General features: G+C 41.3%; 1 protein-coding gene across 2 annotated transcripts in view; it reads right to left on the bottom strand.

Moving 5' to 3' along the window:
- LOC129831162 (atrial natriuretic peptide receptor 1-like) overlaps positions 1-13,927 on the bottom strand; it is a 119,384-nt gene extending 105,457 nt beyond the window's left edge. The window contains exons 1-2 of one of the 2 annotated variants that reach the window (XM_055894248.1): positions 12,900-13,927; positions 11,139-11,955 (exon numbers count right to left, since the gene is read on the bottom strand). In XM_055894248.1, coding sequence (XP_055750223.1) covers positions 11,139-11,907 — 769 coding nt within the window. In that variant the 5' untranslated portion in view covers positions 11,908-11,955; positions 12,900-13,927. The remainder of the gene's footprint in view (positions 1-11,138; positions 11,956-12,899) is intronic. The other variant, XM_055894247.1, reaches the window with a different exon arrangement.
- Between the last annotated feature and the right edge of the window lie 491 nt (positions 13,928-14,418).

The following is a 14,418-nucleotide window of genomic DNA, read 5'->3' as shown; positions in this document are numbered from 1 at the left end:
CACAATACCCCATAATGTCAAAGGGGAATTATGTTTTTGGAAATGTTTACAAATTAATTACAAATGAAAAGCTGAAATCTCTTGAGTCAATTAGTGTTCAACCTCTTTATTATGGCAAGCTTATAAAAGTTCAGGAGTAAAAATGTGCTTAACAAGTCACATAAGTTGCATGGACTTACTCTTTGTGCAATAATAGTGTATAACATGATTTTTGAATGACTACCTCAGCTCTGTAACCCACACACAATTATCTGCAAGGTCCCTCAGCCGAGCAGTGAATTTAAAACACAGATTCAACCACAAAGCCAAGGAGGTTTTCCAATGCCTCACAAAGAAAGGCACTTATTGGTAGATGGGGTAAAATACGTTTAAAAAATGACATTGACTATCCCTTTAAACATGGTGAAGTTTGTAATTACACTTTGAATGTTGTATCAATGCACCTAGTCACTACAAAGATACAGGCGTCCTTCCTAAGAGAAAGGAAACCACTCAGGTATTTCATCATGAGGCCAATGGTGACTTTAAAACAGAGTTTAATGGCTGTGATAGGAGAAAACTGAGGATGGATCAACAACATTGTAATTACTCCACAATACTAACCTAAATGACAGAGTGAAAAGTAGGAAGACCATACAGAATAATAAATATTCCAAAACATGCATCCTGTTTGCAATAAGGCACTAAATTAAAACTGCAAAAAATTTGGCAATGAAATTAACTTCGTGTCCTGAATACAAAGCGTTATGTTTGGGGCAAATCCAACACAACACATTACTGAGTAACACTCTTCATATTTTCAAGCATAGTGGTGGCTGCATCATGTTATGGGTATGCTTGTCATCACCAAGGACTGGGGGTTATTTTTTAAGATAAAAGAAACAGAATAGAGCTAAGCAAAGCCAAAATCATAGAGGAAATCCTGGTTCAGTCTGCTTTTCAACAGACTGGGAGACAAATTCACCTTTCAGTTAGGACAATAACCTAAAACACAAGACCAAATATACACTGGAGTAACAGTTCTGCCTTAAAATCGGCTTGAAAATCAATGGCAAGACTTGAAAATGGCTGTCTAGCAATGATCAACAAACAACTTGACAGACGTTGAATCATTTTAAAAGGAATCATGGGCAAATATTGTACAATCCAGGTGTGCAAAGCTCTTAGAGACTTACCCAGAAAGACTCACAGCTGTAATCACTGCCAAATGTCATCCTAACATGTATTGACTAAGGGATGTGAATAATTATGTAAATTACATATTTCTGTATTTAATTTTTCAATACATTTGCAAACATTTCTAAAAACATATTTTCACTTTGTCATTATGAGGTATCGTGCGTTGATAGGTGAGATAAAAATATATGTCACGATCGTGTGGTGGATTGACGGACCAAAACGCAGCTTTAGGAAAATAAGCCATCTCCTTTTTATTAAACGAAGAAGGCACACGAAACCAAAACACTTAAACACTAAATAAAACAAGAAAACGATCGTGAAGCTAAAACAACGATGTGCACACACAGGCTACAAACGTATCACATAGACAACTACTCACAACCAATGAGAGCCTATGGCTACCCTAAATAAGGCTCCCAATCAGAGACAACCGAAATCAGCTGTCTCTAATTGGGAACTCATTCAGGTAACCATAGACTCTCCTAGACAACTAAACATACATAGACAACACTAGACACATGTACTCCACACAAACCCATATACTATACCCAACAACCCCTTTACCATAAAAACACCCAAAACCAACAAAACACAAACATTCCCCATGTCACACCCTGACCTAACTAAAATAATAAAGAAAACAAAGAATACTAAGGCCAGGGCGTGACAATATATCTATTTAACACATTTTGATTTCAGGCTGTAACAACAAAATGTGGAACAAGTCAAGGAGTATGAATACTCTCTGAAGGCACTGTAGATGCAGGGATGTCCTCTGAGTGTCATCTGTCCACAGTGTTGATTAGTGGCTGCCCCGTGCAGAGGATTGATGAGGGTTGGGACGGGTGAGAGTTGCCAGATCTGTAGTCATTTGCATGAAGGGCAGGCAGATTTCATGCAAAAAGACCCTCTGGTTAATGGAAGCAACATGTCAAACAGAATATTATCAATACATTGACAAGGGTCTAAAAGGCTGGATTTTAAATCAGTATTAAACCCCGCAATCTTAGTCACTATCCTGCATACATGGATTTGTTAACATGCATTTGTTTTACATCGGTGGAATGCAAAGTGCCCTAAGTATTCTGCAACCAATCAATTCATCGACTAGGGTATAAAAGCCTGGATTTTATTCCAATGTTAAACCTCACAATCTTAATGACTACCGATCTAAACTTGAATTGCCAGACTCCATAATCTCACACTCACTCTACAAAGGGGAAGGTAGGGTGAAAGGTTCTATCAATCCTGGATACAGCGATTTGCATGATCTGTACATGCAAAGTGCCCTGCCTAAATAATTTACAACCACAAAACTATACCTGGCTTGATGTACATTCAAAAATTCTAAATTCTAGGGGTGAAGGTGAATAAGGACTTTGTGTTAGTAAGAAATTTTATATTTGCTTCTTGCCAGGGAATATTAGCAGGTTGACTAAGCTCTCTGACATTATGTTCAAATGTTTAGCTCGGAGTAACATATTTCCATTCCGTCTAACCCATTTTTCTTGTGTCGAGGAAGTACATATGGCAGAGTTGGCTTCTACGTGGTGAAAGAAAAGCAGCAGCAGGCCCATCTTGTTTACACACTACGGCCAGCACGTCCATGACGAGCAACGGCGGGCCTTGCATACGGCAAACAGCAGCAATTACAGCCGCTCCTGTCTTGGCACACGGCACGTAGGCCTCGCATCTCCAGCGGCAACAGATGGCCCCCTTTATTATAGCCCACTGAAACCAGGGGAGCGTTTGCCATGCTAACCAGCCCAGCAATCAATCTATCAGAGTCACGCTCAACAGTATCAGCCGTTATAAATCAGATAGGGTCAGACCCTTCGCTCCTCTGTGTGTCTTCCCGTGTTGTGTGTGTGTGTGTGTGTGTTGCGCCATTTAGCGAGGCGTCGACCCCGGAGCCGCGTTTCAGTGGTTCAGCCAAAGAACACGCCACGTCTGTTGCGTAGCCGCGCCGGTGTCCAGGTGCATCGTCCTGTCTGAGTGTTAGGCCTAAACACTGACCCCCCTCAGGTGGATTCCTCTTCAGTTGTCTTTCACATCTGGCTCAATTGGAGGGGGTGTTAGATTCAGGGTGCGTTCAGCAATGTCCGGTCAACTGTACTTCATATCCGTACTGACCGCCATGGACCATCTAAGGTGGATATCTGTCAAACCTGGATCATTTGAAAGGGGTTGCTTGTTTTGTTTTTTAACAGGTGTGATAGCATTTTCTGCCAAAATGAGAAGAAAAAAGGCAACCTAGTTTGCCAATACGAAAAGATGTGACTTAAACTGTTGTAGATCGTGGCAAATAAAACATTTCACAGTAGCAGTTGCAGTTGCATAGATAAAACAGAACATAGTTTAATGAATGGGAATAGTTGCTTTATTTTACATTAATTAATGTGCCCGACAAAACGTCTAGCGATGCCCTTGCTTGCACAACCAATTTCTAGTTTAAAGTGAATCAAATCCAGGCAAGTTGAAAAAAGTGAATAAATGCTTGCAAATAATCTCTACAGTTCAGCAACCTAACAATGTAACAAGTCACTTCAATTAAAGCAATCACTAGTTTGTCTGTTCATTTTGTAACCATGTCGCCAGAGTTCAAATGTAAAAGAATTCTCCCTGGGGTACAATTCATTGTAGATACTCTAAGAATGCAGAGTCCTGTCAACATATTCCATCTAGAGTGTGATGAGGTAAGGCTCTGCCATATTGCTCCTGTAGAAACTGGTCCGTTTTGTTTTACATCCTTGTATTTAGAAAAAGACAAGCAATTTAAAGCAATTGAGGTGAGGGTCAAAATAGATAGGATTGTGATTAAATGGGAGTCCAAAGTTAACCTCGTACAACCATCTGGAAGTCTTGCGAGCTTACATTCTGTTGTCCTACACGGATTCAGTCAGGTAATAAAAGGCTAGTCCAAAGTTACTCTGCTGAAGCATCCATATGTCAGTTCTCGAAGTCCTGGCTTGTAAATTATTTATGGCAATTGCATGCTTTTTTTCTCATATGAGTCCAGTTAGATGTTTAGGTAAAAAGCACATCTTTGATTTGATCTACGTGTATCTGAGAGCATTGAACATCAACACGTTCAATTTACCCTGTCAGGTGCACATGCATAGACAATGTGACATGTTTTTGAACATATGGTTATTGTGTGTATTTGAATATGAGAGAGAGACAGAGAGAGAGACAGAGAGACAGAGAGACAGAGAGACAGAGAGACAGAGAGAGAGAGAGAGAGAGAGAGAGAGAGAGAGAGAGAGAGAGAGAGAGAGAGAGAGAGACTGTGTGCTTCTGTATGTTTGAGAGCATGTGAAAGAGAGGGAGTACAGTGTGATGGTCACACTGACAGTTCCACTGTGCGCCCGATGAAAATATACGACACGGGAGGGCAGGTGACAGCTCCTGTCATGCCCACACGTTCCCGCGCAGATGCTGCCTGTCGCCATGGAAACAATCTCCTCGGCTCAGACATGATTGCGGATCCTCCTGTCCGTCAAACTTTCATCATGGCACATCGAGAGTAGGAAAGAAAATGGAGCATCGATCCAAATAGCTTGACAGTGCCAGGGCCTCATAATCCCTCCTCAGTGAAGGGTAAACTCTCAAATCCAGCTAAGATGCGGTTTAGACGTAGTGAGCTTTACAAAACAGCTCTGTGCTTTCATTCACACTAAATGTGTATTTCTCGCATTCCTTCTGCCTTGGCTCTCGGTATTTTTCTTTCTTTCTCAGAGACACCCCTCACTGGCCAAGACTCCACCATCTCTTTCTGTCTTTACTTCTCTCACTCGTTTCTATGTTTCCAACTACTTGTTTTGTAACTTTCTTTGCATCGACACAGGGACAGTAATATTGATTCAAGTAAAGTACTACAATTGGTTGAAATTTTAACGGGAAGATAAAACAGCCAGAACTAAATCATTTGGAATGCGATCAAAAAAATGACTTTGCATATTTCTCTGGGAGCAAGTTACACCAAACAGTTCTCTCATTGCCCCTCGGGTTGTTTGACAAGCTGCCACATTCTGACACACTCAGTCTCCCCTTCTGGTGAGATCTATGACTCTGGCAAATGAATGTTGTGATCCAAGTACTCTTTATCAGTATGACTGTGAAAGACGCAATGCTGCCAGGGAAATTAGAAGTAATAATGGAACAGTATTACAAAATCTCTCCCAGCTAGCACATTTGGTTTCTTGGAACCTGTGGGAACGTATAATTTTGGTTTCACATTGGTTGTGGGAACGAAGCCATGCATTTCCTGACCGGTAAACTGAACATTTTTTAAACGTTCTGAGAACAGAAGTGAAATTGTTGCCTGTTCTGGGAACTTTAATTTTTAGGTTGCAGGAAGGTTGTGAGAATGTTTTACTCTGGTTCGTTGGAGATTTTCCTGGGAGGTTTTATTAACACTAAGAATGGAAATTATAGGTTATTTGGAGGTTTTTGAATAACTTCCTAAAAACGTTCATTGAACATTTCATTAAGACTTTTAATAACACTGCTAGCTCATTTTGAGTTAACTTCGTTGAACCAATCACAGATAGGACACATGGAAATTAATTACCTTAGGCATAAACATGCAAACACATTTTTTTATTGTGACATGGCATCAGTGAGATTTGAACCTATAATCTTCTGTTCTCTATCCATGGAATGAGTCCACTGTGTCACCAGAATGGAGCTAGCATGTCATAAGTTTTTTACGCATTCAAAGCTGTTCATTTTAGTCTATTGAAACAGACCCCATTCAAAGGAACAAAGCACTGATTAAAATCAGGTGTGGCCAATCAGTGGGTGCCACCAACACACCTGAACACATAAAACAAGATAGAGGATAAGAGTTTTGTTGATGCTGAGAATGGCATGTATATTTTTAAATAACATTCTTAGAACTTTCTCTGAATCTTAAAATTGTGGTTTTTATGGAAAGTTTTCTTAATGTTCTCAGAACAATTTCAGAACATGACCGACCCAATTATCATAGAAATGCAAGTTATAGATCTTTCATGCTCTATGAAAGTAAGTCTAATAAGTGGTAGATCTGTTTTATGTGCACTATTTCTATACTTCCCATTCTTAAGTTTATTTTTAGCTTCTTAACAGCTTCTAACCCCAAGCCATTAGACTCCTGAACAGCTAATCAAATGGCTACCTGGACTATTTGCATTGACCCCCCTCACCCACCCCCAGCTGCTGCTACTCTGTTAATTATCTATACATAGTCACTTTTCCTCTACCTCCATGTACATTTTATTTTTATTTTTTACTTCAGTTTATTTGAGTAAATAAATACTTTAACACTTATTTTCCTTAAAACTGCATTGTTGGTTAAGGGCTTTTAGTAAGCATTTCACGGCACCTGTTGTATTCAGCACATGTGACAAATACAATTTAATTTGATGATTTTTACTTTCGGTTTTGCACACCAGCTTCAAAACAGCTGAAAATACAATATTTGTGATTATGGAAAATATACTGTATTTCACAGCAGTTTAGATGGTACAATGATTCTCTACACAATGACTGCTTGTTTTGTCAGAAAAACTGAAATTATTCAAATTTTAGCAACCGGGAAATGACGGAGCGATTTCTGCATAGTGCATCTTTAAATAGAACCATGAAGAAACGTTATGCTGAAGTACTGAAATTCCCTCAGAAGAACGTTGTTTCTTAATGTTCTCTGAACTATTTGAAAACATTCCCAATGTCAAATCAATTAGAAAACATTCTGAAAACTGTTTTCCTTCTCTCATTCTCTCTCTATCCCCTTCTCTAGCCTTCCAGTCTAACAAACCGATACTATCCCCAGCTTTGATTTGCTAAATACCGCTGGGGGAGGGGGGGGGATTGGGTAAACATGAAGGATGAGACAGCCACAGCACCACTAAGTAATCCCACACTGGAAGTCTCCATGCTGTTTGAATTAGGGGCACTCTCTGCCTCCACTCCAACCCAAAGAGCCAGAGAAACCAGGCTTATTTTTATGCCTTTTAAAAATGGGACTGCTGACTCCGATATAGATCTCTGCTTGCAAATCACGTTGTTACAGAGCTCCCCCCCCACCCCCTCTCCCCCAAAACCCAAACCCCAAACCCCTTTTACCACCAGCCTTAAATCATTCCAGAGGCCCTGGGGCTTGGACAGGCTATAACTGTTAAAATACAAGAGGAAAACACTCTGATATTGTCCGGAGCCCTGGGTAATTGAAAGAATAATTCATTTTAAAACTGTGTGTTCTGACCAGTTAAGAGTGGTTCCCATTGGTTACCTAATCTCGTGAAGCGGTGGTTGTTGAAGAGAGGCAGGGGGGCACTGATGGTCCTGTATTATTTTGACCAACCACAAAAACTTTCCTGGTGAGGTTCCTGGTGAGGGAGTGGGAGTGCGGTGAAGACCATGTGAGAACGGAGCATCCCCCACAATGGACTGGGGTAAAGCTGAAGAGCCAGCCATCCCACTTCTCTCTCTCCTTCTCTCTCCCACCCATCACCACTTCGCCCCTGCTGGGTCAGCTTAGCCTGAAAATTGATTCCCCGGTTGCTAGGTGAGACAAACGACTGTCTGACAGTCAATAAACTCAGATGGCGATCATACGGGGCCGGTACCAGAAATAGCCCTACAAAACATTAGAGAACAAAAAAATCTAGACGAATTATGTTTCACAGGAAATATCTTGGTGTCAGAAATGTCCCAAGCCGTTTGCCTTATAAAGTCAAAGAGGGGCCACTGGATTGACCTCTTGCTTAAGTTTGGGACTTTTAATTAGAAATGTTGTCCATGTGGGAACTGGGGGAGTGGGCTGAGGCCGGGCACAGTGCGAGGTGGTTCCTGACAGGGGCAGTTATACCACCTACATTCTACCATTCAAGTTCACGTAATGTCCTGTTTCAGAAACCATGAGCCACATTATCAAAATTCCACATTTACAGCTATGCAGCAAGCCAAATAAATTGAAAGAAGCCATGCTAAAATGAATACCATCTGCTAATAATAATAAAATAGCTTATGATCAAATTGAAGAAGTCAAAAGTAAAATCTATAGAAAATGAGTTCTGATCATTCAATGTGATTTCATGTACCTTCTTCAGTGTGTCCTGAGGCTAAGAACACAAAGTACTGGCAACAGAAATGCAGGTCTACTTAAAGGAAACAAAGACTTTATCCATTACAATCAAACTAGAAACAATCAAGTATTCCCATTCACACATTGTTGGATTTTACAGCCAACTAGATACAGTTTCTTTGTGGATTAATTCCAAAATAAAAAACTTAGTAGTGTGAAAAAACGCTAATGAAATACTGTAGGTCTCAGAAGATAAAACAAGCTCCCTCTTCCATTCCCATTTGCCCTTTGTACATCTCCCTCTTCCGTTCACATTTGCCCTTTGTACAAGAGTTATTTTGCCTGGACATGACAGCTTTGTCTCAGGTCAACTTCACGCTCAAACAGCACACCAACTGAAGGGCTCCAAAACATGTTTATTTTCATTCTCTCTCTCTTCCTCCTATTCTCTCTCTCTCTCTAGGTGGCCTCCTCCAGTATGTCTTGGCCTCTCTCTTGGGGGACGACCCAGTCTGACAACACATTTCAACATCTGAACTAGACAATTAACGAATTAAAGCCGAATTAAAGCTACATCGAATTAAAGTTCATAGTACTCGCAAACTTCATATTGGATATATTGATTGCTTGGTAGTGGTTCAGTTAAGGGCGCTAGCCAGGGAGCACTTATACCTGCAATATGTAACTCTTTGGGCGATCGAAAAAAATTAACATAGAAATGTGAGTTATAGTTCTGCCATTCTCATTGAAATCAAGTCTAAGAAGTGGTAGATTTGGTCTATGTGCGCTATTTCTATGCTTCCCATTCTTAAGTTTAGTTTTTGTGTCTTTTACTTTCGGTTTTGCACACCAGCTTCAAACAGCTGAAATAACAATATTTTTGGTTATGGACAATATATTTCACAGCGGTTTAGATGGTAGTGATTCTCTACACTATACTTGCTTGTTATGTCACATAAAATTTAAATTAGGCAACTATTCGAATTTTAGCAACCAGGAAATGTCTGAGCAATTTTGGCATAGTGCACCTTTAATTAGTTACATATTTGAAATAACAATGAAGCACTCAAGTACATAATAAGGTTATCTGTATGCCAAGTGGAGTTGCCTCTGCTGACGTTGGCCTTAACTTTCCATTGCTATTTGGTGGGGAGGTGCCCAACTTAGTGTGTGTGTGTGTGTGAGAGAGAGTTTTCAGGAACATGTTCTGTCAGCATTTCCTGGACGCATTTCCTCTACTTCTCTCCTAAACTTTAGTGCCTGTGTGGCCTGGCTGCAGCAAGGTGATGCCAGCGAGGCTCCTCACACCTGCAGACACAGTGCCAGACGCAGCATCTCTTAAATGGGAAGACGTGGTGAGATGTCGTTTCAGAATGTGCACACAGGGTGTTCTCCTGCTGCCATATGGATAGGACCACTGCCACACACGGAGCTAAAGCAGAGGAGTGGACTATTTATGATTCATATTTGACCTAGATAGTTTTTTTTTTAAATGATGTAGTTCTGTCCATGAGCTGTTCTTGTCTATTAATGTTCTGTATTATGTCATGTTTCATGTGGACCCCAGGAAGAGTAGCTGCTGCTTTTGCAACAGCTAACGGGGATCTTAATAAAATACCAAAAACACCAAATACCATCCATAGCCCAGCAAAGCAGGGAGTACTATTCTACTTCCTTTCAACACTATTGTACTTCAACACTTGCTGTCTCTCTGACAGCAGGACTACGTCGTCTAACTATTTGCACTCTATCTGTATATCTTTATTTATCTCTCACCATCCTGTTTTGTCCATTATATATTTGACAGACCCATCACTTTGCTTGTGCACATGCTCTCTTTTTCACTCTAACTCCCTCTCCACTCTCCATTTTTTTACCTGCCAGGATTCATTGTCCCCCACAATGAAATCGGGGAGGGGACTGTGGATTTGTCTCCGTCCGTTAATACGTTAGTCACACGCGACATCTCTCACAGCACTGGCCCAATTTTGACGATACTTGGGTGAATGATACGGCTTGCCACAGAGATCGTTCGTGGAGGACGAGATGTTTACTGTTGCCTTGCTTTAATTTGAATTTCTCCAAAATAGTTGATCCCTTGGTGGATTTTAAAAGTGGAGAGTGAAATATGCGTTGTGTTTGTTGTGTACATTGTCATGCTGTCTGTTAATTGTGTTTTAACAGATGTCTGTTTTCTCTCCCTCACTGTGTTGTGTGTTAATTGTCGTTGTGGCAAGTTGACAGCATTTTGAATACTCGATCTGCCAGGACAATGCATTAATTAGGCTTTTGGTTAAATTTTCCATCTGTTTGACTCACTAGGTCAACAAAACATAAACTCAAATAATATCATTCAATCTATTGGACTTAAACTGTGCATGTGCAAGAAGGCCTAATTCTGGTAATTGGGACGTCATGTGTCGACATAATTAGTAAGTTTACAGGTCAATTCAAAATAATTAAAAGAGTGGTTGGAAATGAAAAAAGCATACACATGGGGGGTCTTAAAATAAGGACCAACTGGGAATGACTGCTCGCTACAGCTTCATGAAATAATGGAATTAAAATACCATTACTGCCAACAGCAATTATTCAGGCCACTTATTTTCACACATGAAACATATGGCTTTAATGCGCGGTGATAAAAATTTGACCAAATCTACTGCTACCTGGGTTTGTGACCGATTGAGAGCTATTTTCTCATGTCTTTGGCATGAGAAAACCATGTCAACATGGTTTGCAATTGTACAAACAAACAAACAAACAAAAATTACTATCAAGATGATAACGAGGAACAGTCACCCAGATAATGGCAGAGGGTGTCCAGAAGACTTTAGGTAGAAAAAGGATAAAGGTCAGATGGATAGAGATTAGACATGGAGCTCACCTCGGGCACTCTGGCTGATGTCACTGATGAGGTCATCATACTGGACCGGTCCATTCTGCTCATTGAAGACCTTGTCTGCTGTGGTGATGTTGTCCAGCTGTAGCTGCGTGTACAACCCCTCGGCCGTAAAGTAGTACGGCCGGTCGTCGTTCTTGTTGTCGCTGAACATGAGCATGGCGTGTCTGTGCCAGCCAAAATGCCGATGCAGGCGCACCCCAAACTCGCCCAACTTCTTGTGCGTGGGGCCCGTGTTGGTGATGGATGTGTACAAGTGGAAGCCGATGGCCGCTGCCCCGGCCGTCACCATGGGAACGTCCCAGTGGGTAGTGAAGCGGCCCACGGGAGACGAAGCGTAGTCGCAGCCAGGGCCGATGAAGGCCCATGGGTCGTAGGAGAACTTAAAGTCCACGGCCACCAATGGCGCCACTGAGTCGGAGCAGACGCCATCCTTGTTTTCGCTGCTGTCGTAGACTATTCGAAGGCGGTGGCCCGGTAGCAGAGTGGGGTCGTCATTGACTCGCTCCAGAGCCCTCATCAGAGCGGGCCCCACGCGAGGCCAGGCCCACGGGTATTCAGTGTTGCTCAAAGGCAGAATAGCAGCCAGTGTCACATTCTGGGGTTCCGAAAGTCCATTGAAAGACAGCTCGAGTTGGAGCGGTTCGGTCCTGAGGAGCGGGAAAACCAGAAACAGCAGAGAAACCCCCAGTTGTCCCTGCCACCACCAGGTTCTCGTCCTCTGCATTGCTGGGTTGGACTCAGGCATCACCATCAACCACAGGGGGGCTGGCAGGAACAAACACACAGTGCATGAGGTGGCCTGTGAATAATGATTTATAACATGACACCAACCCAACTCCCAGAGGCATGTGGCTGTTATTTTGAATGATTCTTCGATTCAGTTCAATTCTGTAGCAGGATTTTGAATAACCACTAGATAAGACTACCAAAGCAGTGTTGAATTTATTCTATGTGAAATATCATGGAATTTGGATGGATGGCGATTGACAGAATAAGGGTTAAAAAAAGGTGGTGGGGGATAAGGGAAGCATCATGGTATTAACAGGTTCTAATCTACTTATTTGGTGTGTGTGGATAAGACACATGATATGATAAAGTCTAGCATTTGACTGCTTTGTTAGTGAGGATGGCTAGACCTGCCACTGTATACTTAACTTTAAATAGCTTATATAGCAATTGCATAACAGTCAGTTTCTTACTTGAGACACCAAAAAATGTAGTATAACCCCGTAGCCAACCTGTGACTAGTTAAAAAGATTCACTACCATGCCATTGCGTGTGTGAAGCCAAAACTAACCCAGCTGTCAGTGCGTGCTCATCTTTGCAGCCAAATAGACTAGCTACTCGAACTGTTAATATCAGATAGCCTATTGTAGGGATCATCAACTTGATTCAGCCGATTTTCTCTTGAGAAGATGGTCACGGGGTTAGAACTTAATTACAAATAATTTGTAGACTGCAAATTGACCGCAAGAAGCCCAAGCAGATATACAATTTGACTAAAACAAGCATTTCAAACCGTGCTTACATTTGTATAAGATCACATCTCTCTATTGTGCGTGCGTACTTCGGAAGAGATTTCCAAAATTAAAATCACTTCGAACTGATTTGCTGGTGTTTTTACAGTATTTTATGTCCCCCCCCCCAAATAAAATCACCAGTGGGATGGCAGTTGGGGAACACTGGACTATTGCGTGAAACTTTCCATGATTGGCCTAAATTGAATTAAAATTAAATTTTTACCTTAATGTCGATGTTTATTTCTCGCCATTTTTTTGTATCTCTTCCACAAGTGGCACAGATGTTCTTGGTTGATTGTCTCCCCGCTGTCCTGTCAATGGGAGATGCGAGGCTGTAAAGACATTGCGCTTCGCGCGAGGAACATTTTGTTGCGCACCACTCCTACTAGAGTGCAAATCCTTGATCTCCTGACACGTTCCTTCAATTTAGTTTGAACAGTAGATTTGAACTGTTGTTTTCTTGAATTGCCTACTTTTTTTTAAACCCAGAAAACCTTTTATTTAAAAAAGAGCTCTCTAGGTATGCCAGGAGTGTCTACCAACTAGGCTATAGGCTAAGCTAAATTGGCAACACTAGGCCTATAGGAAAATTCTCTAAGCTCTGGCTGGTATTTGGGATCATAAATAACACAAAAGTTATGTGAATTTCTGAAGTAGGCGACTGAATTATTGCCTAATGTATATCACTGTTGTTGTTTTGAAGAATGAAAAAAAACGGCTAATTATTTCAATCTGTAGCCGCTGCTTCTTAGCCTAAATTCCAACACATGTTTTGCTGGTGCTGTGAAGGCAGCGATTTTACTCGTCTCTTGTTGATTCCATTAATGCTAAAAGTTGAAATAGCAGCTAAACATCCAAAGTTCTCGAAGCCGACCGATAAACCGAAGTGTCATTCTTAGCGTTGCGTGCGGTGGTTTCCTCTCTGCGCACATCGCCAACATTCAGCTCAACTCAGTCATACAGCAAAATACAAGGATCTCTCGCTCTGATGAATAAGCGCTGGGGAGCTCCCGGCACAAGGGTAACCAGTCTGTGTGCGCTGCAGTGTGATAGGCTATATTTGCTTTTGTGCATAGGGCTGGGAAGGGTGAGGCATATACCATTACATTACCATGTGTCATCAATAACAAAAGATGTGCGCCTAAGGGATGGATGGGGAGCTGTGTCATTGCAGGGACATTTATGCCAAAACATGATGTTGTTTGAGTGTGTGTGTGTGTGCATAAGGAATGTATGCATTGTCAGTGTGTGTTCCCAAATGCATGTACTATAATAGTTAGAATATCAGGGCTGGTGGTATGATTTCCAGATAAATGCTTAATTGGGTGAGCTTGTTCGATGTGCACATCTGAAACCATTGTTCCTCAAACTGAGTAAGCAAGCTGAGATAGACATTTGGCAACAACAACAAAAAAGCACTAAGGTTAACCGTGATTGCATACGGTAATCCAGTCACTCCTATTATGACTAGATAACAATGTAGGTTAATGTTCGTTACTTCTGCTAAAGGAGAGCAACAAAATGTATTTAACAATTGCCTACTACTGACTGTCGCTAAATTAGATTCTGAAGAATTTCTGCCCATCGCACGCTCTTACTTTTCATTGTTCCACGTTTTTTCCCACCTCTTCCTCTCAACTAAAGCATACTATTTTTTGTAAAAGTCCATTAAGCTTTTATTGCCACTTAGTCCTTCTCCCCTCAATAGTCTTCACTGCACTTTAATTTCACCTTGCCCTATC

The sequence above is a fragment of the Salvelinus fontinalis genome, chromosome 32, assembly GCF_029448725.1.
Source record: "Salvelinus fontinalis isolate EN_2023a chromosome 32, ASM2944872v1, whole genome shotgun sequence".
Classification (NCBI taxonomy): domain Eukaryota; kingdom Metazoa; phylum Chordata; class Actinopteri; order Salmoniformes; family Salmonidae; genus Salvelinus; species Salvelinus fontinalis.
Note: the sequence above shows the minus strand (reverse complement) of the source record. Positions and strands in the feature narration are given on the sequence as shown.